This window comes from Corvus hawaiiensis, chromosome 14, assembly GCF_020740725.1.
Source record: "Corvus hawaiiensis isolate bCorHaw1 chromosome 14, bCorHaw1.pri.cur, whole genome shotgun sequence".
Taxonomy (NCBI): Eukaryota; Metazoa; Chordata; class Aves; order Passeriformes; family Corvidae; genus Corvus; species Corvus hawaiiensis.
In genome coordinates, this window is record NC_063226.1 from 11,798,915 (window position 1) to 11,825,308 (window position 26,394).

General features: G+C 40.3%; 1 protein-coding gene across 8 annotated transcripts in view; it reads right to left on the reverse strand.

Annotated features, from left to right (window-relative positions):
• Positions 1–831: 831 nt before the first annotated feature.
• Positions 832–26,394, reverse strand: part of KIAA1210 (KIAA1210 ortholog) — a 54,366-nt gene continuing 28,803 nt past the window's right edge. For 4 of the 8 annotated variants that reach the window (XM_048318868.1, XM_048318864.1, XM_048318863.1 and 1 more), the window contains exons 2-12: positions 24,594–24,670; positions 19,903–20,071; positions 15,477–15,606; positions 12,896–13,054; positions 12,256–12,321; positions 10,578–10,790; positions 9,988–10,090; positions 7,616–9,214; positions 6,704–6,852; positions 6,112–6,211; positions 832–3,055 (exon numbers count right to left, since the gene is read on the reverse strand). In XM_048318868.1, coding sequence (XP_048174825.1) covers positions 2,883–3,055; positions 6,112–6,211; positions 6,704–6,852; positions 7,616–9,214; positions 9,988–10,090; positions 10,578–10,790; positions 12,256–12,321; positions 12,896–13,054; positions 15,477–15,606; positions 19,903–20,071; positions 24,594–24,660 — 2,928 coding nt within the window. In that variant the 5' untranslated portion in view covers positions 24,661–24,670 and the 3' untranslated portion in view covers positions 832–2,882. Of the gene's footprint in view, positions 3,056–6,111; positions 6,212–6,703; positions 6,853–7,615; positions 9,215–9,987; positions 10,091–10,577; positions 10,791–12,255; positions 12,322–12,895; positions 13,055–15,476; positions 15,607–19,902; positions 20,072–24,593; positions 24,671–24,924; positions 25,242–26,394 lie in introns of those variants that run through there. The other 4 variants (XM_048318870.1, XM_048318869.1, XM_048318871.1 and 1 more) reach the window with 4 other exon arrangements.

Genomic DNA, 26,394 nt, shown 5'->3' on the forward strand with positions numbered 1-26,394 from the left:
TTTCCTCCCATTGTAACAGTGCTCATACAAACACACTGAAATCTTCCTCCTGCGCTGCTCAGGCATGGCACCAGCTCCCTCTGCTGTCACACAGAGCCAGGTCCCAGGCACAGCGAATTGCAGAGACCGCTTCCTACATCCTCCACTACAGATTCTGAGCCATAAAACCTCACAGTGAAATCCTGCAATGAACTCTGCACTTCAACACAGCTTATTTTCAAAGACAGTGACTGTGTCTAGAAAAAATCACCCAAAATTAGCTTATTATATTTACTCACTGAACATCTAAAAACTACACTAGGACAACAAGAAATCAAAACCATGCTAATAGTTACCAACTTCTGTAAATGCATCAATAAACCATTGATATTTCAACATTTATCTTATAATCCCATCTTCTAACCTCCTGTGATTACATGAGACTCAGTTTTGATGTTTTCTCTACATGCTTTTGGTTCTTAATTGCACAGAGAGACTTGAAGACATAATTGCAGAAATCCAGAATGCAAGTGGATTTCAAATATACATCACAGGATTCTCTTGTGTTTTCCTTCTTTGTTAAAGCACCGCAAAAATGTCCTCAAGCAACTTCTTTGAACACATGCAAACAAGTATTTTCAAGGCTTCCTATGACCACAAGTGGCTGCCTTCAAACCAACCCTGCACTGAAGGAGCAATAACTCCAGAATAACAGGAGAGCCATTAGCTCTCTCACGATGTTTTAAACTTAGATTTAGAAAAGTTCCTTAGTCTGACCAGCTGTGCCAATCAGTCTTAAGTCACACAAAATCACCTCAAATCTATGCAGTTTGTCCATGTACAGAGTCAATATTGACCAAAGACCTCTTTTTATTTCTTCCTTAATGAATGAGGGCCATCCATCCCTCTTCTTTTCCCAGAAATTATATCATCATCACTGGCAACAGCTTTTAATAGTAAACCAAATATGGAAATGGAATACAAAAGGGGTTCCTTCAAGACAAGGATTACAAAAACATATATACATACCAAACATAAAAGACAGGAAGAATATTAAGATCAAAAGGAAACACAGGGAAAGAGAGATTATAGTATCCTTTGCAGTACTTTAGGTGAAGAATCACTATCCACATTAACAGAATGAGAAGAGTTTGCTAAATATAGAAAGACCTGTATTTTACACAGGGTCAGTAAGCTTGTGGTGGGATGACAGCTGTACAAAATTTCAGGAATCAAAGCGGAGTATATTCATTTACATTACACTCAGAAGGTCCAGAGAAATACAAATGTTTCAGTTCTTTGTAAGGAAAGATATATGTCCTAAAGCAGAAGAAAACAAGCTACAAAATAGGCATCAATTACCAAGCCAATGTGAATCTCCTACTCTTTCTGGTCTTAGTCTAGGATAAATAGTATCTATAGATTCTGAGCCTCCCTAAGCAAGTAAGTTTTCACCCATGTAATAAAAAATTAAAAATCACAGTCTAGCTCCTAATACTGTTTTCAAATTGCAAAAGCTACAGATTAAATTCAGGCCAAGACTGGAAGATTAAAGTCTTGCTTGAGCTGATCTGCAACCAAATTTTTTTTGGTTTGCAGTTAATCTTATCAATAGATAATATTTTCCTTTAAAAATTCCGACCAACTTTCCAGCTAAAAACAGTCCATCAGCCAAGTCAGCCTTCAAATTTTGCACTGATTGTAAACAAAAACTACATAAACATGCAACGCTGCAAGAAGTGGAAGGACCAGTAAGTGCCACTGTCACTTAAGCCACCAATATCTCTTCACAAAGCTTATTTTTCAAGTGTCTGCATCCTTCAAAGTCAATAGCAAAACTTTTGTTAGTTTAAGTGACTGCAAGGCCAGGTCCTGAGAGAATAATCCTGCCTCAGCTGCACATTCTCAGACTGATGTTGAGTCAATGGTCAAAGACTGATGAGACAAGAAGAAAAGCAGATGCCCCTTTCATGACTAATATTAGATACAATTGACTAAATATACATCCTTACGAACATGGAGAGTGGCATTTCTTGAAAACAAGATGCCACTTTCTAAGGAGAAAGTTCTCCTCCCAACACACTCTTTAAGAGAGACAATTGGCTGAGGAATCTCACCAAAAAAATCACTATTTGCCATAATTAAAGAAAGGAGGGATTTTTTTAGTAGAATGTTTAAATTATCCCAGATTTCTAATGGTATAACAAAAAGCAGATTATATGCTACAGTATGGTGGTTTTCCAGTGCATGGGAGAGAATGGGTGTGTAGCTCTGGGCCATTCCAGTGGGTATCTGTGAGCAAAGCACAAGACCAACTGTATTGTGACTTCCAAACCACACAAAAGCCAGAATCACTCCAACTCACGATGTGTTTAGATCTTACAGCTGTCACGAAACAGATCCATTAACAATCTGGACCAAAGTCAGGCTGCCCATCACAGAGGACAAGAGAAAGAAGTGTGATGACATCAATGTCCATGACTCATGATGCGTCAGTGCCCAGCATTGTATCTATTTTATAGCATACATTAATTTCTTAGCTGAAAGCCAAACTGTACAAAATACTGTATGGTCTTTTTAAAAGAAACTTAAAAACACATTTTTCTAGAGAAACGTTTCAAAAGCCTGAAGCATGTCTTCTTATAATATCACCATCAGATGTGTAAGCATATAAAAATTAATCAAATCTTCCTAGTGTTTGGTAGTAGGAAATGCTCAGCTTCCTAATACATCAAATTAAGCCCACAATGGCATTTCTTCTTTGTGTATTTACATACAACAGTCTGACCAAAACTTTAAGGCTCTTATTTCTCATAAAAGAAAAAAAAGGTCACAGTAAAGAAGGGATTAAATGGAGTTAACACAGCTATTGGCAATGCAAAGAAGGATGCTCGTGTCATTTGCTATTGCACAATCTGGGGCATTTCACTCCATGCTTTGGCTTTTTTCTTGGCCAGAGACAGCCAGGGCGGTTCAGCAGGACTGCAGGGTGTCATTGGCAGGTTAGAGGAGTGCCTTGCTTCCTTTTCAACAGCAGGAACCACAGATGCTTCCTGAGAAATAGGTCCAGCTTTACCTGGCAACGAGAAGATACACATCACTCATCAGAAGGCTAGAGAGTTAAAAACTCAATTTCTGCCAATAATATTTTCTTCTCTCTAAAGAAACTGTTTTACACCCCAAAATGCTTGTGACTCACCAATAAGTCAAAGGAATTGTTAACTGGCTATTGCTGGCACTCTCTGGTCCAGCTACAGCAATGGTGAGGAACAGCTATTGCAACAGGAAAATAGATACTAAACAGTGAGTAATGTGTCCATTAAAAAATCTTTTCCTCAGTCCAAACAGCAAGTGTCTAAGCCCATATAAATGAAGGACATTTTTCAAAATTCTTCAAGCATGTGAAGACTATAGTCCCAGTTATTTCTCTAATTCATATTCTTGGTTACTATATTTCTTAATTTTTCAAACACTTGATTTCTATTAAAGGGCACAGCAAGGAGTTCCACAGGCTAATTCTGCTCTGCGAGTGCAGGAAAATCTAGGAATAAGATCCCTGAGTATGCAGGAAAACAGAAACAAAATAGCTGCAGGATAAGGATCACCCCAGGCTTGCTGTGGAGTAAAGTTTATGTTTTCCAATACTGAGAATACTTAAAGTTTTTTTTTAGTTTTCACTGCCAACACAAATATTGCTCCAGCAATATTATTAAATATTAGGTAGGAATCAAACCAGTGCTTTATGTACTTTCACTTGTAAGCTGTGATGGTGGGATTCTGATGGTACTAGGTGTTCCTCTTGATGCAGCCTAACAGACGCCTGTCATACTCAAAAAGGATGTAGGAATACAGATAATGCATCTTTTATGGCTTTGAGTTCCTACTTAGAAAAGTACTACTCCAGTCATCTTGTTTGAAATTTTTCAAAATTAGTGGCTAAGCCATGTTAAGTACAAGAAGCTTGATCTTGCTTGCACTGAAATCAATGGAAAATATCCATCAGCTCCATCATTCACTCTCCTGAGCAGAGCTAAAGTAGTTCCCTACTTTCACTCAGGAGGTCTCTGGTCTTTTAGAAGTTCTGGCTGGTTGGTAATTCTTGCAGGAGGCAAACTGTCCTTAGGAATACTGGAGGAAGTATACTGTCCATTAAACAGGCTGCAGCTCTATATACACAGGAAATTTTCAGAAGTATCTAAGATGAGGTAGGAATTCAAGTATTACTGAAATTTTGATTTTGAAAATTAATTTCCACATTTTAGGAGAGAACCTTCTTCGTAATAAGCACAACAATCCAAATAAATATCTCCTCTGGGTATTAACTCTACATCCCTTCCACCACCAGCACTTTCAACGAGACAAAGTCTTGACTGGGCTACTGGGAACCAAATCAAGGAAGAGGTGAGTTTACATTTGGGATTCCAAATTTCCTACTCATGTGTAGACAGTGCTGAACATTTCCTAAACAATAGGGCCTGGCTTTCTGAGCAGCAGAAGAGCAGTGTTTTCCTTAAACACCAGCACTAGTCAGAGCTTTTTGTGATGCTCAAGTCGTGGGACACCAGAATATGCCTATAAATGCTACCTCTGGAGGCAAAGAAACAGTCATTGGATGTCAGGAAACTTCCCCAGTTATGGGGAAGAGGTAATACACAAAAACTTGTAATTCTGCTGCAAGCACCACAAAGACTGCAAGTTCTAGTCAGTGAGTAGCAGAGTGGTTTGTGAAGTTCTGAATTTTGACCAAAGGCTGCCGAGCTTCCAAGGTTAGGATGATGCAACATATAGAAATCAGCCTTTCAAAGGAAGACCTCATCTGAGCAAAAATCTTGGCCTGTTTATGTTTCATCTCTCACTTTGCACCTAAAACCATGAGACACGCAACAGAATCCTTTTTAAAAGTTATGGTATTTTAATCACACACAGATACACAAAGTTAGCTGCAACAGACAACAGAGCCTCTGTGTTGGTGCAAACATACTGAGCCAGCCACCTACTATAGTAAGGGAGAAAGCTAATTTTGTAGAACCTGTAAATTCAGAAATGGTTAACAGCTCTAGCAATAACTACTACAGGGAACAGCACAGTGGTACTCCCAAATACCTCTTGTACAACAACTCTGGGCACTGCTGGACTGCACAGGGAAAGGGGCCAGGTGCATGGGTTCTCTCTAGACAGCATCTCTTACTGTGTCAGCTACAGGAATCTGCAATGGAAAAGCCACAGCTCTGGCACAGTGGCGCATTTCTTACCTACTTAGGCAGTATCTGCCATCAATAGCTTTCAGCCAGCACAATATGCTTTTACAGCTGAAGGACTGGCTTATCTGTATCTAGCTGGAGCGTGTCTCTGAGGTTTGGCACCACACTGAGTAAGCAGGGAGGGATAAGATGCAGCCCAGCAGAAGCCTTGGGAGAGATAATGTGAGTCACTAAGTCTGAGTCACACTCTTCCCCTGCATCTTTAATATAGAGAAACACAGCTAAGTGTTCAGAAGAGGGGCCATCCAGCCTCTCTGTTCACCTGAGGGTGAAACTGACTCTACCTAAATTATTCTTGATATGTGTTTATCTATTCAACACATGTGGCCATGGAAACTGCACACTCTCCATATGCAAGCCATGCTCTTCTGCACCTCACTGCTCTTATTGTTAGAAAGTATTTCCTAACATCTAAGCTAAACATCCCCTGGTGCATTTTAAGTTCATGCCGACCATAAAGACTAGTCTTGTCCTCTGCAGAAAATTTAGTTGTCTTTTCTAGACTAAACAACCCCACTCCTATCAGTATTTCCTGGCTGACTGGAGATTTAGAAGACCTGACCTTTTTTGCTGCTCTCTTCTGGACACTCTCCAACTTCAACTGCTATTCTTTAGTTTTGACCTTGGCCAGTAATAGATCACCAAACTGTTTATATGCCATTTCATGAACTGGCAGTGGAGATAAGAGTTCCTCACTTGCTTTCTCTGCTGAGTGAACAAGCCATTATGTTGCCTCATACACACACTGTAGTCTGAATAGGCCTTACATAAAGTGTGCTGATTATAAAAATGGTGTTTTTCTTCCCCATCACCTGCCACCCACACCACTTACTGGTGCAAACTGTAGCCACTATGTAAAGAAAAAGAATACCTGCTGCTGCAGACACACCGGTCTTCATTTGTGTTTTCTTGTCCTCAGAGCTGGAAGGCATATTCTTCTTCAGTGTGTTCTCACTAATGCAGAACTCTTGCTACAGCATGAGGAGAGAAGAAAAGAATGCAACTAACTACCAGCCATGGGCACTCATAAAGCTCCCCCTGGCAACCTCTCAAACCTGGCTGTGGAAATGCAGCAAAAGCCAGGCAAGGATGGCTGGGAACATCCTGTGGGAGGGAGGGAGAAGGCAGTGAGGAACCTAATGCAACCCAAAGCAGCTCTTGGGCTACATAAATATGCTCTGGGCAATAAGAAAGCTCTAAGAAAGTTCAGGTTTGAGCAGTGCAAAGGAACATATAGGATGATCCAGCTCTGAAACTAATCCCTGTGACAGTGTAGTCACTGGCATTTGCACACTTGCATCAGTTGTCTGTCTCAGTGTTTTAGAGGCCAGGCCTGCAAAGCTCTCTTTGTGCTCACAACACACCTCCCTTGAGGACAATCTTGAACAGTTTGCAAGGTACCCAGGTGACCTGTGAATCCTGGGGCAGGATTCACACCCATGCAATATTACTTGGTAGTCTACCTCCTCTTGTTCCACTTTGGTCAAAGCTTTGTCTTCATCTTTATGTTCTTTGGCAAGAGGATGGTCCTGGAAACCCTTTTGTTTTAGCTTTGCCATGGAGACCCAGGCTGGTTCAGAAGAAGTAGTTTCCAAATAAGGAGAGACTTTTTCTACAAAAGAAGCATGCTTGAAGTAAAGAAGGGATTTAGGTCAAGTCAGCCTAAAGCTAGTGCTCCACATTTTAAATCCTTCAGCATCTGTAATACCCTTTGAACATGGTGGAGATAAAATTACCTTTCCTGATGATTTTGTCCTTGGCAGTAACTGGTTTTTTCTGTTTATTCTAGAGTTTTTTGACCCAGCTCTGCTTCTGCCTAAGTCAATGGCAGAAGTCCCACTGAGATCATTGTGAACCGGATTTTGCCTTTGAAACAACATCCTTCCACTGCAGATTAAATGAGTACAATAATCACGATTTCTTCATGTAGGCAGTAAAATACAGGCTGCCTTGTCACTTTTTAAATATTTTAAATTAAGTCATTGTTAAAAAAAAATAATCACACCTAATTCAACTCCTAGTTAAGGTTTGAGCAGCTGCAGTCTGAATTTTTAACTATAAAACTGCAGCAAGTTTTAAAAAGCTGTGTTAAAACTCCAACTATATGCACAAATACCTCATGGCAGAAATTAAGAGGCCCTTAAGCTATTATTCTGTTGTTATTCTTACTGAAACACACCCTTCATTAAGATAAACCAAGAATTCTCTTGACTGGCCAAATCATCAAGCTAATTAAATTATAATGCTGATGAACTCAAGGCTGAACTTGGTCCTCAGTCACGAGGATTTTTTTTTTTTTTTTGTGCCGCTCTGCCAAGGCTCTTTACATGACCACTGTTTTCTACAATGTTTGGATACAAATACAGCATAAATACCTGAAGGTTTATGACCATTTTGCTTCTTTGCCACTTCTTCTGATCTTGCCTTAGGAGGATTTTTGTCCTCTTGGAGATCTGGTTTTTTAACAACTGATTTTGTGCTGACAGGAAGGCTTGGAGATGGCTTCCCATTGTCCATCAATTTCTGACCTTCCTTGACTGAAGCAAAAGAAGCAATTGGAAAAGCTGAGGGAATCAGCTTTGGAGGCTCTACACAACTTTCATTCTGGTATTTTAGTAAAGATGATGTTCTTCTTAGTCTGACCCCAAATGGGCTCTCCAAGTTCTGTGTTTCATGGTCAGCCCACTCCATAAAAGAATTCAAATGCAGATCTCTGTCCTTATAATCTCGATCAAATCTATCTGAGCTGGTTTTTGCTGATTCCTGCAAAACTGCATCAAAACGTGTGTGCTCTTTTGTCATTCCTTCAAAGAACTCTGGTCTTATGGGGGATGTTGGAGAACTTTTGGAATAGGAATCTTCCTTCGAATTTGAACCCCCTGAGAGAGATCTTTGCCATGCTGGTGCAATGGTAAATCTGACTGGTTTAGCAGAAGCAGTCTTCAGTGGACTTTTTACATTTTCATCTGATGACTGACTGCCTTCTGCTGTTCTTCTGTGAGAAGCTGTACTGCCTATCTGGTACTCCTTACTGTCAGCATCAGAAGATATATTACTCTTCAAGCCAGACAGACTTGAAGAGGCAAGACACCCAATGGAAAGTTTTTCAGAAATGTATGATGTGTTGGCATGTTGACTGCCTTGGTTAACCTTTGAAACAGGAACAGTTTCTGCTTTAAAACATACTTCCAATTTACTGCAAGGTACCACACAAACTGCTTTTGAGACAGATGCAGCAGTGTCTATTTTTTTTTCTACATTGTCCTTCAATAACTGAAATTCCATAATTTCACAAGGTCCTTTGTCATTTTTTGCTACTGAACTCTTTTCAGGCCTCAAAACAGCCACTGTCTTGATGTCAGAACAAGACTCTGAGTCAGCTACTGCAACCTGTGGAGTTCTCAGTGCAGTATCTGAGACAGCATGGTTGGAATGATTCTCAGTAGTACCAAAGCAGAGTTCCTCTTTGCCAGTAAACAGTGGATCCCCCTTTTCCTGGGCTTTAATATTTGGATCCACAGAATTTACTGAGGAAGTCTGTGCAACATCTGGCAATATATCCCTGCCCACTGTTTCCACACCACTGCTAAACAAGTCGACTGCTGGTATGTCTGGAGACACAACAGCTTCTCCTTCAAGTTGTTGCAATTCTGGAAGTGCAGGTACTTCAGCACTGGTACTTTGCTGAAGTACTTTCAATTCATTAGCAGACCCAGCTGCAGAGTACGACACTTTTGCTCTGTGGTGTTCTTCCAGGTTCACTGGAGAAGGCTCAGGCCTCAGAAGGAGTGTGGCTGCTTTGTAGCGATGGTCCACATCAGGAAGGCACCCATTCTCTTGCAGCAAAGCACAGGGGTCTTCTGCCACAAGTGTGGAATCATAAGAGTCATGGGCAGCATCAGTGGGAGTTTCTATACCTGGTATCTCCTTAAAACCACCTCCCTTTGCACAATGTCCCATCTGGGCTGATAATCCTGTATTAAACAGAGGAGAAGAGTGGGTACTTAAAGGCTACAATTCAAACACCATCTGTATGACTAAGTCATTCCAGGTAGTGCAGTCCTTTAACATGAATGCCCCATGTCTGGGCACTGCTGACTGATAAATAAGCCTGTTCAGAGCCTATTTAGAAATGGGCTGTCCAGGTGAGAAACTAAAAAAGTTTTAGTTTGAACATACTTAATCCAGGGAATGACTGAAAGTTACTGTCTGTTTCAGGTGTACCACATTAGTTGCTGTTCAGCTGTTTCCTGCACATACCCTCAGTTGTAAGACTACTAGCCAGATTTCCCTAGACATTTCTTCATGTGTATGCCTAGAAAAGCCGTCTAAAACGACCTGGAAAATTCTCTCTTGGTAAGTAGCAAAGGAAGATCCAGTGAACACAAGCCAATCAAAGTCACCCGACACACACAACATATAATGCCAAGGTTAAGGTTTTTCTGAGTGTTTAGGAACTCAGCTTCACATTCACTGAGGTCCAGCCAGCTGTGTAGGACAGGTACTTCTGAACATGGTGCTTTCACCTCATGTTTTTCTTAATGCTGCCCTCAAAGTTCACCACTTCAGCATTACTTTATTGAGAATACTTGACTTTTCATCACAACAGTTTAGCAGCCAGGATTGGTTTTATGTTATAGAACCAAAAGATGCCTAGTTTGAAAGGACTTACAATTCAAACAGGTCCTGTCAGTGTTATGCAGAAGAGTTCAAGAACCCAAAATAGCAAAACCTATGGCTTCATTACCTTCCCAGTCACTTTTGTGTTTGTCACTCTCAAGTAATTCTGTTGAATTTCTCTTCCTTTCTGGAGTTGCAGGAAGACATGCTTCATTTTCCAGCTGTTCCACCTAAAGAAGTGAAGATGTTTTAATTAAAGAATCATGCACAAAAATTGTACTTTATACACATGCATTTTTACAAATATTCAAATCATAAACACAAAACCTCCACCCTGTAATTTACCAACACTGTGGCTATGTACTATTCCAGTTAAGAGCTAGACTTGTAAAAATAGACTTAGGCCTCTTTAAAACTGACATTTAGCTTTTCAAACACCAGGAGTGTCTTTACAAATGAAGCATAACCCACAATTTTGGGCTGAATAATGAAAACAAAAAATTGCACTTTTCTTCAGTTTCCATGATATTGAAGTTTTCAGAGTCTTTTTTGGTTGGTTGGTGGTTGGTGCAAAAGAGGTGTTTTCCCTTCTTCCAATAGAAGAAATAAAGAAAAGTGGATAGGAGAGAAAAAAAGAAATTAAAATATTTAAAATAATAATTAAAAACTCACACTCATTTCCTTCTGCTCAGTGATTCTTTTCTAGAAAAATCCTACCTGGAGGGGTAGCTGATGCTTGTTGGTAAAGCCTTTCTGTTTCCGAGGGTTGATGGCAATCCTGTGTCTGGCTGCTGAGGTGTCCAGGCAGCCAAGGGGGCTAGCAGGGATGGTAAAATCAACAGGAAGGAAGTTGCTGCCCTGTGAAATGGGGGTCCCCAGAGTGGCAGAGGATAAAGGACTGATGGGCCTGGAGGAAGCTCCAGAAGGTAGCTGTAAAACACAAATACAATTCTATATATATTTTGCTTTACTTCCCTATATCTCTGGAACAGTTCCTTTGTTAGCTCATTCCATTTCAGAAGCTTGAAATGGCTGTATTTTTGGACATAAATCCTCATTTTAAAATGCATACCTGAAGTCATCTCTGCATAGAGAATCCTCGATTCTGTGTGTTCAACTGTACACAACACAGAAGGAGAAATACCTGTCTCTGCTGCAGTAAGAGCCTCAGCTTGTCCCCACCCCAGTTCTTATCCACAAACCCGTTTGCAGAATATGCACACACCAGCAGGAGACACTGCTGCCATTTGTATAGCTGCTTTTTCATCCCAGTAGTGTGACCCAGTGCAGAAATTCACTATTAAAAAGACACAGAAGCAGCACAGATGCTTGCTCCTCATTATCTCTAAGAAAGCTGCCATAGCCACTTTTCTCTTACAATATCCACTTTCAGGAAAATCAAAGGCTTCTCAGTATACCAGAACCATCTTCCAGACAGTGATGTGGATCTCAGCCTTGCAGGAACTGAACAGCAGTAACCTTAGATTGTGCTATCAAAATAAAGGGTTTACAGAAATGTTTGTAGAAAAGTCCCTAAACATGAAGTTTGAGTGGTTTTGCTACTGTTTTGAAATGCAGACAAAACTTTCTGGAACATTTGTAAAATGTCACAGACGTGCCAAACAAGCTTCATTCATAAAGCTGGGTAACACACAGCCATTGCACTGTGCGTGGCATTCACAACTTAGTTTTGTTTAAGCTTAGGATATAACACAGCACTTCCAACATGTATGCTGATGAAGTTTTAAAGATCATGAAAATATCTTCACATCTGATCCACAAAAACGGTCACGGTACATCAAAAAATATGACCTCTGCAAATTTTTCCAATCTGGTCATGATCTGTGTTGTTCTGAGAGCAGAACCTGCTGCTTCTCATGGTCATTTATCATCCAAAGAAAACTGCAAATTAAAACACACCCTTTCCTGTGGAATACCTGGCATTAGGAAAGGTTGGTCCTGCAATCATTTCCCATGAGAAAAGAGATACAGGGCACTGCTCACAAGCCACAGCTGATGGGAAGGTGTAATTATTTGGTATTGAGGCCCTGGGACATGGAAGCAGAATTGACATGGAAGCAGAACTGAAGTGCTTTGCTTGGTCCAATTTTTTGTGTAACTTTATAGATTCACACTGTGTCACAGAGCTGCCTCTGTGCTGTTCACAAAAACCACTTACCAGTAGATTTCTGCCTGTCTTATTATTTCTTATTCAAAACCCTGAGAGGTACATTTTAAGTATCATTAGCCACGCTCTGGAATCTTAAAGAATTGTTTCCTAAGATACACCATACGCAGAATAAATTTTAAAAAATAAAATTACTGTACTGGCTTCATATAGACTCTACACATGACGTCTCAGGGAAGTTTATTAGCACGAAAAGGAGCTATTTACCTGTTCATCTTCACTGTCTGTCCCACCTAAACTCAAAGAGCTATGACGCTGAACAGGGTTGGAGGACTGTGGGATAAAATGAGGAAGAGGTTAAGTCAAGGGAAGTATCACACTGAACTATCTCAAGCTGGATATCCAGTGCTAATTATGAGAAAACACAAGAGGAAAAATAAAGGAAGGGTCACTGGGTCCCTGCCTTACACAGTAGGTTTAATTTCTTCATTGGCATCAAACATAAAGTAGGGGAGATTTCTTCTGCATTGAGATATGCCAGAAAGGTTGACCACAGGAGGCAATATATTTTATAAAGTTTTTTTGAGTTATTGTGTTAAAATCATCAGATTTACAAATTCTCACAAGTTCACTGAAGTCTAAAATCATGCATTTGCCAATGATAGAGGTCACAGTCCTGGTCTGCATAAAAGCATGGAAAATTGTATCCAGAAAGGGTATTTGTAGGGTCACTTTCTAGGTATACCTCAGAGTGACAAGTCCACAATCCACCTAGGTAATTTCTTCTGGCTCTAACTGATCTGTACCATCACATTTTATCACAAGCAAGCAAAAAGGTCTTCCCTTTCTCCAGGCAGATTTTATCTTTTCTGTATGGATGGTCACTAAGGTGACATGACAATTATACCTCATTTGGTGAAACTGTCAGAACTTCATGAAGGGTTGACATTTCAGGAGGGCTTCTAGGTAAACCATCATCTTCAGAAACAGCACCTGCATCTTCCAGTTTTTTCCCAGTTATAACAAGAGGAGGTGATCCAAGTCTGATGTTCTGCTGCAGCTGAAGCTGTGGTTGAAATTTAGACAACAGACTTTCAATTGTACAATTTAAAAGGGGATGTTCTGCACATTGTAACCCAGATGCTCCTATTAGATATGCAGAATCTTTTAGTTAAACAGAAAAAATTGAAGTAACAGACCATTTATAGAAAAGAGCCATTAATAAAATTTTATCTAGCGACATTCATCAAGGACCCATCATTAAAATTGGTGTTGGTATAAAATTAAAATCAAAATCAGTTTTATTCAGTAAGTTACCAAAGGAATACAGGAATTTCACCATTCCAGAAAGTTTACTACAGTTTAACTCCATTTAAATTAAAAACTTTCAAAATTCTAGATTTAATTCTTCAGTCACACAAATTTAAGTATTTAGTCACACGAAGTATTGCCAGTCAGTATTCCCAATCCCAGGTTTAAGTAGTCACCTTTCCCTCACAAAGCCCTTCCAAATCTGAGAGCTTGTTACAACCCTGTCCCATTTTTATACAATACCCTATTTTTATACAATACCAATTTAATTTCATTTCTGGTCCACCCTAACGAATTGCATATTAATTTTCCCCATCATCACAATCCTGGTCGTGTCTACAGCAAGAATGGTAACAGCAGCCAAGAACAACTTTGTTTGTAAAGGAGTATGGGGATTCTTTTCCAGGATTGCACAAAAGAATGCTCTGGCAGTCTCTGATCCTAGAAAAATAAAGTCTGCAAACTCACAAGCAGCCAGATGTTCCCTCAAACTAAAAATGTTCAGATCTCAGGAAACACCATTACTAAAATTCTTGGCTTAAGTCTGTCAGCTGTGGCAAAGCTGGAATAGAAACAAGGTCTGAACACAAATTTTGTCCTTCAACTGAAAACATCTCAACAGAATATTCCCAAGATAAACATACAGACTTATTTTTTCTGTTTCTTTGCTTATTAAACCATACTGGGTAATTCTAAACCTAGTTTTGTGTTTTCCTGCAATCTATGCATTCATTTACACCTCTGTAAAATATATCTAAATAGCTGCAATTCTTATTCAGCGAGATTCATTTGCAATATAATTCCTATAGATCTAACTGCCACACAGGGTAGCACAATGTCCAGAACACTGGTCCCCCAGTTCAAACAGCTTTCTTTTGCAATTTATGGGCAATATATTGCAATACCGTGATATATGAGCAAGACAAGGCATACAACGTAAGTGTGCACCTAACGGGAAGTAAAAGACAGAAAGTCAATTTTGCTTCGGTCTCTTTTCAGAAATTCCTGTCTTAGATTTATTAAATTTATTACACGCAGACAGCAAAGTGCTGTGAGGGTAACTGAATTTGCATTCTGTCTTCTATTGGTAGAAGTTAATTTACATTGCTAAGAAAGTAACTGCTTTTATGAGTGCTTGGCTTTTATTCTGACAAGCTCACAGAAAAAGCCTGTCTGCTATAGCTACAAAAATAGTGCTGGCAGTATTACATTACTATGTAGGATGATGGATGAGGAGAGGGCACAGTGGACTGCAAATAGCATGAAAAGAGCTTTTTCCTCCCCAACAATGTTCTGTAATATACAAACATGATTTCTTCTGCTACTCCTCTTGTTATACAAAAAACAGCTTAGCCTATTTTGCAGTCTTAGAGAGGAACAAGTCCCTCTGTGCATCTTTTGTTACTTAACATGTAACTTGATTGTGTTTTGCAACATGAGTCTCACACTGAGCAGAGGAAGAATTTCAGTGACCTTTGGCTCCTTTATCAACCATTTGTATTCCGTCTCTGGAAAAACCTTAAACTTTTATCTGAGTGTTCCAAGCTGGGCAGTTAGTGAAATGCAATTAATATAACCAACAGTTCATAAGGGAGCTGTCAAGAAGGGTTCAATATTGCCTTGGAAGAAGGAAATGACTCAGCAGAATACAGTATCTTTTGCTGGCAGAGATCAGAATAATAATCATATAAATAAAGCTGTCAGAGCACCCTGACATATCCATCATCCCACACATTTACACAGCCACTTGGACTACCATGTATAGTGAAAATGTCTGAGCCAGAACTGCCAAAAAGAGTAACACAAATAATATTTAAAGAATAACAGTGTAAGGGACACGCTACCATATAATAAATGGCCTTAACCCAAAAGCAGTAGTTACAAAGTAAAGAATATAATTCCCATTGGAAGAGGACACGCTTAATAAGGAAAGTTTCCAAGAGTTCATTAACTGGATCCCCATCACGCACTATGAGACCTGGGCAAGGCTGAAAGCACCAGGACTGCTCAAAAATTCAGCTTCCAAGAGGCAGAATAGATCCAAAAGTAGCAAATTTGGCTTTGGACTCTTCAGTCAGCAAAATCCTAAGGCACACAGCAAAGGAATCAAGCAACAGAGTTTCCTGGGAGACAGCTGACACAAAGTAGCACTATTGATGAGGGGATGATGTTCTCACCTGCAAAGTTTTCACGCTTCCAGGTATGTTTTCCTGAGACAAGACGTCACCTGCCACATTTCCTGGTGAAGACTCAAAAATGAAGACGCTGTCATGGGACAAGGCTTTGTTTCCCATGCTACCCTTGGGCCTGGAAAGGAAGGAAGGACAAGTGCTCAGTGCACTGGATACATTACCCACACCACCACGGCAGAAGGACGACAAAGAGGCCAGGGTGGGATGCAACACGCTTAACTTCAGATCTGTGCATGTTTAAGATAGTCACTGTTAGCTTCTTTTATACTCAGACGGGAGGAGAAACACATTTTAGGATGCTGATCAAATGCAGATGTCCCTTTGCAGACACGCTCAGCATCTGCATTGAACACACAGGTCAGTCTGTGGACTAGAGAGGGAGTCCAGGGTGATTAGGTATGATATTAGTAGTTAGGTGGATGCAAACCACCCTGAGAAAGGTCTACAGTGCAGAAAGAGACAAGAGGAGTCCCTTGTCCTCCTCTGGTGGCAGTCTGCCTATCATGAGACATTCAGGATACAACTTTTGCAGCCTGGTGTGTGTCATAGCTGCCAAAGATGGTGGATCGTTTTTCCCTTCTTGCATAGGCAGAACATTTAATTTTGCTATATTAACAAACTTGATTCAAATCCTCTCATGTCCAGCAATAAAACCAGTTGTATTCTCCTGTATCCTAAATATGATCAGATCCCAAGTGTATTAAAAAATGTAGATGGGACAAGTGTCCATGGCTACAGTTACAGACCTATCCATGGCCAGGTTAAAGTACCTAGGTAAGACATTCTTGCTCTGTTTCTGTGCTCATTGGGTATTCAGCCCAGTGAAGCAATGAGTTCCCACAACAGCTGCTAACTGAGTTGCAATTAACTGAGATTGATTGGGCTTGGGCTATTAAGTTTTGCAGGGCAAATTTTGCACTTGAGTGGCACAACAAGGAAGGATCCAAATAATTTATTAGCCAAGTTCCACCAGCATAGGCAGGCACTATTTGTACATTACTTTGTCCAAAAGACAACAAGGATAGCCTCCACCAGGATTTCATCCTAGCCTTGGACTGCAAAACATCATAGAATATTATCTGATTGTTGGCCATCAGACTATTAACAAATTACAAGGATTCCTTGGCTCAGATGCTGTGCAGGCAATGTTTTGCCTCTGAAAGTTTGACTCTGGGGAACGGAGAATGATTAGGAACACAACTCTGACAAGAAAAACTCAGTATGTCAAAGCTCTTCTGCAAGGAAATCAAATAGAAGAGGTCTCTGCTATTTGCCTAACCATAGATTCTCTCTTTATTTAGGAAAAAGCGCTGAAAGACTGTGAAAATTAAGTAAATACACCATGTAAAAAACCCCAAACAAATGACTCTTTTTCCTTCTCCATCTCCCTTCTTTACATCTCCAGACACACCTCCTCTAGCTGCTGGACTAACCCTTCTGTTGTCCCAAAGGTGTAGTCAGTCAGTCTACAGTTATACACAGTCTCACAGTAGGTCAAAATAAATTTTCTCTAAGTTTATCTTGTGTTGAAGGCAATCAGAGCTGTTTCTCTCACAGCACAGGTCAGAGTTTGTGCTTCCCCCCATTATATGTCATGGTTAATGTCTGTGTTAGTCTACAGGACAACAGTTCTATACACAAGCAAGGCATTTGCCTTATTTCATCATTAATGAAGTCATCCCATCCTTTTGTGTTTAATTTTATAGTCCTTTCCAGCATGAGAGGTAGTCCATATGGGCAAGACATAATTTTACTGCATTAAGAAAAACAGTCATGCAGCTTTTATTTACTGTAATGTATATTCACTATTAGTTGGCATATTTTATTTATTGAAAAGAATGCATGTGCATTAGGATGTATTTGCCTTTCTAACTGGGGAATTCTTTACCCATAAGAGCTGAGGTTTCCTTGTTCTTGAGACTGCCAGTACAAGGTCTCCCTCTTTCTTTCTCTCTCTGCATATGTATCATATGTGTTTTCAAGAGAATTACTGTATTTTCTTCTGGCAGTCACCAAAAAGGCATAGGATTAAATATAGAATTAACTGCAGCTTGAGTACAGGTCAGTCTCTTATGTGCAAGTCTATATTCCTGTCATTCCAGGCAGTATATTTATATTTATATTTATATTTATATTTATATTTATATTTATATTTATGCTGAAGCTAAAGATGCACTAATTAAAGCCCAGATGTTTCAGCCATTGTATGTCCACACTGATTTCCCTACACAAATGCTCAATTCATTCATGTTTATCAACATTCAAGCTGCCCACCAAAATGGAGGAAATGATGGGATTCTACAGGCAGCCACAAAGCTCCTAAACCCATCATGGCTTGTGCCATCTTCCATTTCTTGTTGCTGCAACCCCACACTTTTTGTTAGTGTTTGAAGCAGGGGTAAGAACAGTGATGGCAACTGGTGAGTGATCTCTCCCTGTCCTTATCTTGATCCACAAAGCTTCTAATTAACTTTTCTCTCCCATGTCCAGCTGAGGATGGGAGTGACAGAGCAGCTTTGGTGGGCACCTGGCGTCCAGCAGGGTCAGCCTACCACACATTTTAAAAAAAGAAGAAGAAAAAAAGAAGAAAAAAGAAAACAAGTGTTTCTGCCTAAAGAACAAGCAAACAGCAGCATCGTTCTAGAATTGGGTTTTATATTCTGCATGCCAGAAATTGCAAAGCTCAGGGTCCTGCTATAAACCCTTCACAAGTTGTATTTCCAGTGGCTTTCAGGATCAAGTTTTCTAAAGGATTATGTAGTTCAGTCTCTTTAGGTACTTATAAAGTGTGTTCATGCAGAGTCGCTACATCACAGGGTTTTCAAGTAGCACAAACATATCCCTAAGCTTTTTGGATAGTCCCTCTAATCCTATCTCTAAGGGTAAAAAACAGAAGGGTTTTACTTACTTCCTGATCGCTGATCTTGCAAAACAGTTCATAATCACTGGAGGATAGCACTGAGGTAAACAGCAGTTGGACTTGAATTACTTGGTTAAGGGCAAGACTTCTCACCCATGGTCCCTCTGGAGCAGACAGCTGATTTTAAGCCAGATCCCTCCTATGGGCTGATGGGGCAAGCTCAGATGCTCCTAAGCTTTTTGGACTGGGCTGACTCTAATTTCCCTTGCCCCAGGAGACTGGTTGTGTGGTGACTTATTCTGTTGCTGTTATGCTAGATTATAGATTGTTAGATTGTTGCTTCATTCCCAAATTACTTCCATGACACACAGAGCAAGTGTGGAAAGGTGGGGCAAGGAGGAACAAGCACCCATGAGAAAGTAACATCTACAAGTTTTCCACCAAAGAAACGCAGTGTCCAGCTCCACCAAATGCCTTGTTTGATGATAGAAAGCATCTGGCAGCAGTGTTGATTTCAGCATGTCCCACTCTAGTCACCTATTCATGACCTCTGCTAGTGGCACCTCCAGCCAATGTCTCCTCCAGCAAAACACTGCAAACCATTGGATATGGCCAGTGTCTTGTCAGAGCACTTTGTTAGTCCACAGCTCCACAACCCAAGGCCTAGAGCAATCCAGAGAGAGGCCTGGCTGAGTGGCTAACAGGGGAGGATGAGGAGGGTGGGGAGCTGGAGAACAGCCAAATTACAGGTTACCTGATACCATTCCATGACACCCCTGGAAAGAGATGTGACCATGCTCAGAGGGTTGATTCAGGCCAGAGTCAGTTAGAGATTTGCAATGGAGGTGTTGTAGTTTGATGATCTGAAGATTATCAGTGAAGCCCTGTTTGCAGTGCAAGCTGATAGCTTGTATTACACTGATAGCTTGTATTACACTGAGAAAAGGACATAGTTTTGGACTTACACCATTCAGAGAGCTGAGAAATGCTCTTATGGACGTGCAAACCTCACTTACATGCACAGCCCTCCAGGGGCAGCTGACACAAAACCAGGGGCCTTCAGTTGCTATCTATGCCTAAAGGGCTACGTAAGAAAGTTAAAGAAGCAATCGCACATTGATAATATACCAGAAATACTTTTCTCTTTACTGCAGCCATGAGAGAGGGCATCACTGATGCTGAAAAACAACCACACAGCTTCACAAGTTTTCTCTGTACTAGCAGTACTCAGTCATCATCCTCTTGTAAAGTTGCTGCTGATCAGACCTTCCTAGACAGATTTCAAACACTAAAGCTAATCAAAGCAATGTGGGCTGTCTGCAGTTTTAGACTAAGCTGGATCACCCCTGCCCCCAGCTGCTCTCCCCCTCCTTTCCAGGCTGACTCTTCAAGCACTTCAAGAAAGAGGAAATTCCTGGAATTCCTTCATCAGCATTAGGGCTTGTTTTGCACAAATTTGGACAGAGGTTGCTCCTAAGGGGCCAACTCATGCTTTCATCCTACTGCTGTGAGAGGTCCACTTTTATTTATTTTCCTTCCCTGCCAGCTTACCCAGCCTCCTTTGGTGAATGAAGTGCAGTAGTGTCGAGCACAGCAACGCTGACATCACTGCTGGACTGGCAGGGTTTTAAATTACTCTCTCCCCTGGGAGGCGGAGGCTCTTTCCTTTTCTTCTTGGCAAAGAAGTTCTTGAAAGTCTGAAATTTGGATTTTTTCTTTCCTGCAACATGAAAAAAAAGAAAATTTATGAAAGCTGGGGGTATTGCTTAGCTTGGGTAATGTTATCTCTTAAATTCTTGAGGAAGCCTCAAAGCTAGAGCAGTCCATTCAGTTTTAGTCACTTCCTTTGTAAATAATTCAGTGCTGGAGTCCAGTGAAAGGTGAAGCTTCAATTCTTACATTTGGTTCCTATAAAGCAACACTGGCACTAAGCTGACAATAGTGGTGCCTACCTAGGTTCCAGTCTATGCAAAAATAAACCTTATATACAAAATGTATCTATCTACAACTGAACAGTGATCATACTTTGTATATTTTCAATAAAAATTGCTGTCAATGTCTTTAGCTATTAACGTTTTTACTTAGTTTGGTTTAGTTCTGCTTACTCTTTACTCAGTGCTCTAAGGAGACAACACCTGAAGCACATGCAACATTGGCAAAAAGATTGAAACTGGAAAAAGAATTTATAAACTCTAAAACCAAAATACTTGTTTCCACATTAAACAACTGTCCCAAAATAAAATCAATCCCTCCAGGGACAAAGGAGCAAACTTTAATTAAGACATTGTCTTGCAGGACACGAAAGCCCCAAACATAGCAGCCCTAAGAACACAATTGGAAAACTGTTAATTTGGTTTCAGATTTTCCACAGTCCAAACGAAAATACAAAAAGAAAAAAAAAAACCCCACCATGAAACATCACTGATCTTTTATTTTAAATAATCTAAGATACTTTAACATTCTTATGCATATTTTCTTTCAGCACACAAATACAGCATTTTGTCCCTGATCCTTACACTGAGGGGCCACTTTGAGTGGTTTGGGCCAAACTATTGTACTAAGACCCCTGTGATTGACTTAAATACATACGCAGAGCAATAACATCATTGCATATCTGAGCCAACTTCATTGTTCAATTAATACTTTACAGCAGTTGGCATAATACATGCCCACAGCTGGAGGATTCCTTCATAAGCAAGGCATTATTTCAACACAATTATTGTCTTCTCCTAGCAATGATTTAGTCGGTGATGCTCTGTCTCAACGTGTGCCCTGTACGTCTACGGATCTCTACCAGTGGGCCTTATCTGGGCTGAAACTGTGCCACCACACAGCTGCATCAGACAGTGGCCACATTGAGAAATAAACAATGATACTGAGACCTACTCCCCCTGTCTCCTCCCTGCTCTCCAGCCCAGTGCCAGCACCACACATCAGGACACACAAGGACACTGCCACAGTGTCCGGCACGGCCTGGTGACATGGCTACCCCTGTGCAGAGCCACCAAAGATCTGCATGCTGCTTTTCAAGTGACCTGGGCTGTTTCTGAGACCAAAGTATCTTTCAAACCATGTACAGTGAACTATCACTGGAGTCCCACTCATGTCAATAACAATGGGATGTGGCTGCTCCTAGGGAGGGTTTATCAGTGGAAGGCCTTTTTATCTTCCACTACTGCTTATCAGGCAATAAGTGAATGAGACAGTCACAGAAAACACACAGGTTGTATTGCTGTGGCCCAGACAACAGAGCTAATCCCAAGGGTTTGGGATTTAAGACTCCCACAGGGCTCAGTGAGTTTCATGCTGCACCCATAGCAAGAACTGGCAAGAGACGACAGGTCACACAGCAAGCACACAGAGCCTCTCAAGTAAAACAAGCATGTTGAGTGCGCTTCAGAGTCTTTAGAAACACTTCCTGACCATTCCTGTCTTTCATATCAGCAATTAGACAATGTGTATGGTATTCTTCCAGGAAACTTGTCAAAGCTGATCTGCTTTATCCTAGATAGGCAAAACAAAAGTTTAACAAGTTTAATGAAAGCAGTTCCCCAAAATTATCAATTCTGCAATGTCTGCTAACACAGTCAATGACACAAAGAATGAAATGGCAAACTTTGAGACAGGCAAAGAGCTCTTCAACTCAAAAACTATCTAAATCAGAAAAAAGGACATGTACATTGGTCATGTACACTGGTGAACTGTCAGCTGTACAGACAAAAAGCAAGCTAGATTCTAGTGTAAGCGTTACTGACAAGCTTAATTAGATGCTGGTATTTCCAGAAAACCAGGAGAGTGTGAAAAAAAAAAAACAAAAAACAAAACCACACCAAAAAACCCACAACACAATAACAAAAAAGAAGTGATCCTGAGGATGTTTAAGAGAAACAGACGTAAGTCTTGCCACAAAAGCAAACATTGCCAAGGTACTATTCCAAATACTTGTCTAGATCAGAAGTGGTGCTAACTTTAGAATGGAGGCTACAAAAAGGATGTCCAAACACTAACAAGCCAACCTCAGCTGGCATGGGACAACATTTGTATCATTGCGCAACAGAGAGTATCTGATGCAGACACAGCAGTTACTTCAATGCCTTCTCGAGACTCTAATTTATTACCCCTAAAAGGAGGCCACCTTTAAGCTAAAGGTGCCTACATCTCAGTGCACTTGAAGCAGCCCAACATAACACTATATTGGTAGAATGCTCAATGATACTTGAACTAATAAAATACAAGGGGACATTAACACTTAAAATGGAAAAAAATTCATTGCATTACAAAAATCCAAGCTCAAACAACTATGCCTATCTCCCCTTCATCTACTGGTGATTTTTGAAATCTTATAGTTGCCAGTCTTCAGTTTTATGGCATTAAAAATAAAATACTAAATTTCTAGGCTACTGCCCTAAAAAGGAAAAGCCTTCCCAAAAATTAGTTACTTATGCTATGTTTTAGCCAATTGTAACAGAAAAGGAGCAGGAATAAGCATTTTCCTTTCTCTGTAAAGTTTGTGTATTCTGTATTTTTTACTGCGTGTATACTGCCTATTTCATTGTGTCTCTTGTGCACAGAGATAATTAACTCATGACTTTCTGCTCTTTGAGTGGTTCTTCCCTATAACATGATACAAAAGAAAAGGATACTTCCTCCAGTGCAAAAATTGAAACTGTAAAAAGCATAGGGAACATCTAATTTGGGTGGTCAACGATCATATTTAAACTAAACCATTCATTTGGGGATCTTCTATGGTCTCTGACTTCCTAAGATGCAGCCAGGACATATTTTCTATCTTTTTTTCCCTCAAATCCAAGGACTAGACAATTTCAACATTAAAAATATCTGAAAAAAAATCCCAACCCATAGACAAGATTCTCAGACAATGTCATGATTCTAGCTTCATAAAAAATACCAGATATTGGCAGACAGGCAATAAAATAATGGAATTCAGTACCACTAACACTGGGTGCTAACAATTTTTGGACAGCGATCTGGTTCCTGCCATCAAGAAGGAGCAGCATGCACTGGAAGCCTTGTACTACAGACAATAAGGCAAACCTTAAGAAATCAGTCTAATTGACTGGACTGTGAAGGATGGGGATTTTAGCCTCCTAGAGCCTTTACATCATGAGCCAGTTACGAAGAGGGAGAGGTGAGGCAATCCTCCATTACATTGGAAGTAAACAGAAGATTCTAAAATGGCTTCGTCCAGGTCCAGCCAAGTGTCTCCTGAACACCTCTGCAACAGCGCAGCAGCCTTTAACTATTTAAAATTATGTTCATTCAGGTTCAGAAATATTCCTGGTGGATTTAGGGCCGACACTTTACATCATGAGCCATCTCCTGCTTTTCCTATCACCTGGGTCAGAATTTGATCTCTTTTCTGAATCTTCTAGTGAACCCGAGTACAAAATTTTCATGCATGGGCTTCACACAAGTTTACCAATTTGCCAGGATAGCACTAGACTGTGGGACAAACTAGATTATAAAGCTAAGAAACCAGACACTGCTGAGCATCTATCACTACACTTTCTTTACCTCTATCCATCTGCCAAGCAGAGTTCAACTAACAGTCTCTTTGCCATTTGCTTATCTCTTCCAACAATATTTTGATAGTGGCAAATCTATTTCTAAAGGGTAAAGCAAGATGACCTTTGAAACACAAACATTTAAGATGATTGCAAAACATTAGCCAAAGAAAAGAGAGAAAAATCAGATGGTGTGACAGCCACTTCTCCAGAGATGCTTCAGACATCATGCTATTGCTCATATTCAAACTGGCAAAGGGGATATCCTTTAATGTAGACAAGTCTCTAGCATAAGTAAGCTATTTTCCTTTCTTGCCTATTATTCCATCCCCTCACACTGTTTGCATCAGACCATGCCAGCAGATTAAAGAATAAGTAACAAATGGCTGCCTGTGGCCAGAAGCAGAGAAATAAAGAGGCTGCTGGGGGTACCGACACAGCTCTCACATACAGAGGCTTGTTAACAGGCTCACCTCCCACCCCTGCAGGATCTATCAACACAGGCACAAAAATCAGCCCTTCAAGCTCTAACGCCCCTCCAATAGGCTATGTTGCTCCAGTATTGCACATTAAAACATTTTTTCCGTAATACTGACAGCTAACAAAGACACACGGAATTTTCTTTACACTACAAAAGGAGCCCCAAAAAAACAACACTGCAGAACAAGTCACTACATACTCCACTATGAGCTTTACATTCAGAGAAAAACTGCTTACCTGTGCACTCTTCGACTGTGTCTCCAGTTTCAGGTGACTGTGTGACCTCTGTGGGTCCCGTAGCCATTATATAGTCACTGAAATAGAGAATAAAGCATCAGTTAAGTTTTAGTCCATCTCCCCAGCAGAATATGGTCCCACCCACCATGAAGAACAAACACAGCTGAAGCCTTTCTGAAACTGCATGCCTGTATGGTTATCACAAACATGGCTTGCACACTTTTTTGCACTTTGGCCACAGAACTTTTTGTTTTCCAGTAACACTTATTTCTCCAGCCACAACTAACAATCCAGTCTAATCGTTTCCAGTCCCTCTCCCTTTTTAGGATACCAGAATCAAAGTTTGCTTTCAGGAAAGATGTCATTACACTTGCTCAGCAAACACTGTAATGCTTCCCAGTCTTAGAATAATGAACCTTTGCTAGAGAGTGACAGCTCCATGCTACTGTAAAAAATATAAGTAAATGCTCAGCTGGCCAGGGTTCATGCATTACACAGTGTCCTCACAGCAGGCACCAGTCTAGTCTGTCAGCATTATTAAAACCAGTTAAGCATCAGCACTGAAACATCATTCTGGGCTATGCTACATTTGTGGAAACCAATAGATCAAATTTATTTTGGATCCAGTGCAATCAGCTTTTAACCACAAGCTCTGAAACCTTATCGCCAGCAGGACTATTGATCAACCAAATTAGCTGATGGCATCATCTTCCTCCCCGCTGAAAACAAAAGATCAGCCTAGTTTTAAGATCATTCAACGTTAACTGGCTCCACTTTGTATTTTCCAAGATTCCTAAATGGGTGTCTGTCACAGACAAAGGAATGAAGCAGCAGACCACAAGAGTTACAGTACAAATGTCAAGCAACAATGGAAACGCGACAGCTTAGCAGGGCAGCTCATAAATACTATCCTTCATTATGGAAGATACTTCAGGGATACTTTTATATAATTAGAGGTTCCCATACACTGTCAGGACTCAGAGTAAGAAATCTTTACAACCAAATCCTGCTTCCTTTTCTGCATAGATCACATCTAACAATTTTCCACCTCTAAGCAGTGTAACAATACAACCAAGTCAAGTATCTCAACAGCAAACAAGAATATGATTCTATATTAACTTGGCCAATCACTAAACTCTTCCATTTCTTCTGTATCACCTACATACTCTAAAATCTGTCATGCCCAAAACCACTGGGACCTTTCTATGTGCCCACATCCTCAGATAGCCTTAAAGATAAGGTGCACAAACTCAGAGGCAGAGGTGTCTGTCAGAAAAAAGAAAGGAGCAGCTCATGGAGGTAAAACACGCAGGGCTCCAGTGAAAAAAGAGGCCATGGAGTAAGCATTCCCTGCGCTGGCCACATAGACATGTAAACTGCCAAGCTGCTGAACTGTGGGGAGGAATGGGGGAGGTATAAAAGAGAAGCAAAGTGCAAACAAACAGATCCCCTGGGAGCACTAGGCACAGGAGAGCATTAACACAATGTAGTTCCAAATAATCTCACTTCAACTTGTTAAAAATCAATTAAAAGGTCATTGCAACAACCAGGACTGATTACACCTTTCCTAACTGAGATACACAAACTTGTTCTTGAGACAATTGTCAGAGAATATTGACAAGCAATAAAAAAATAAGATTTCTAAGTTTCCTTCTGGATGATATAACCCTTCAACTTCTATCCATTTTTCTCCACGTCTCATCAATTATCTATGAAAAAGTTCACATTTTCTGCGTATTTTCTTTAAAGTAGTTGTCAGTAGACTTTCTTATAGATTATTTCTTTATATTAAAAAGAAATT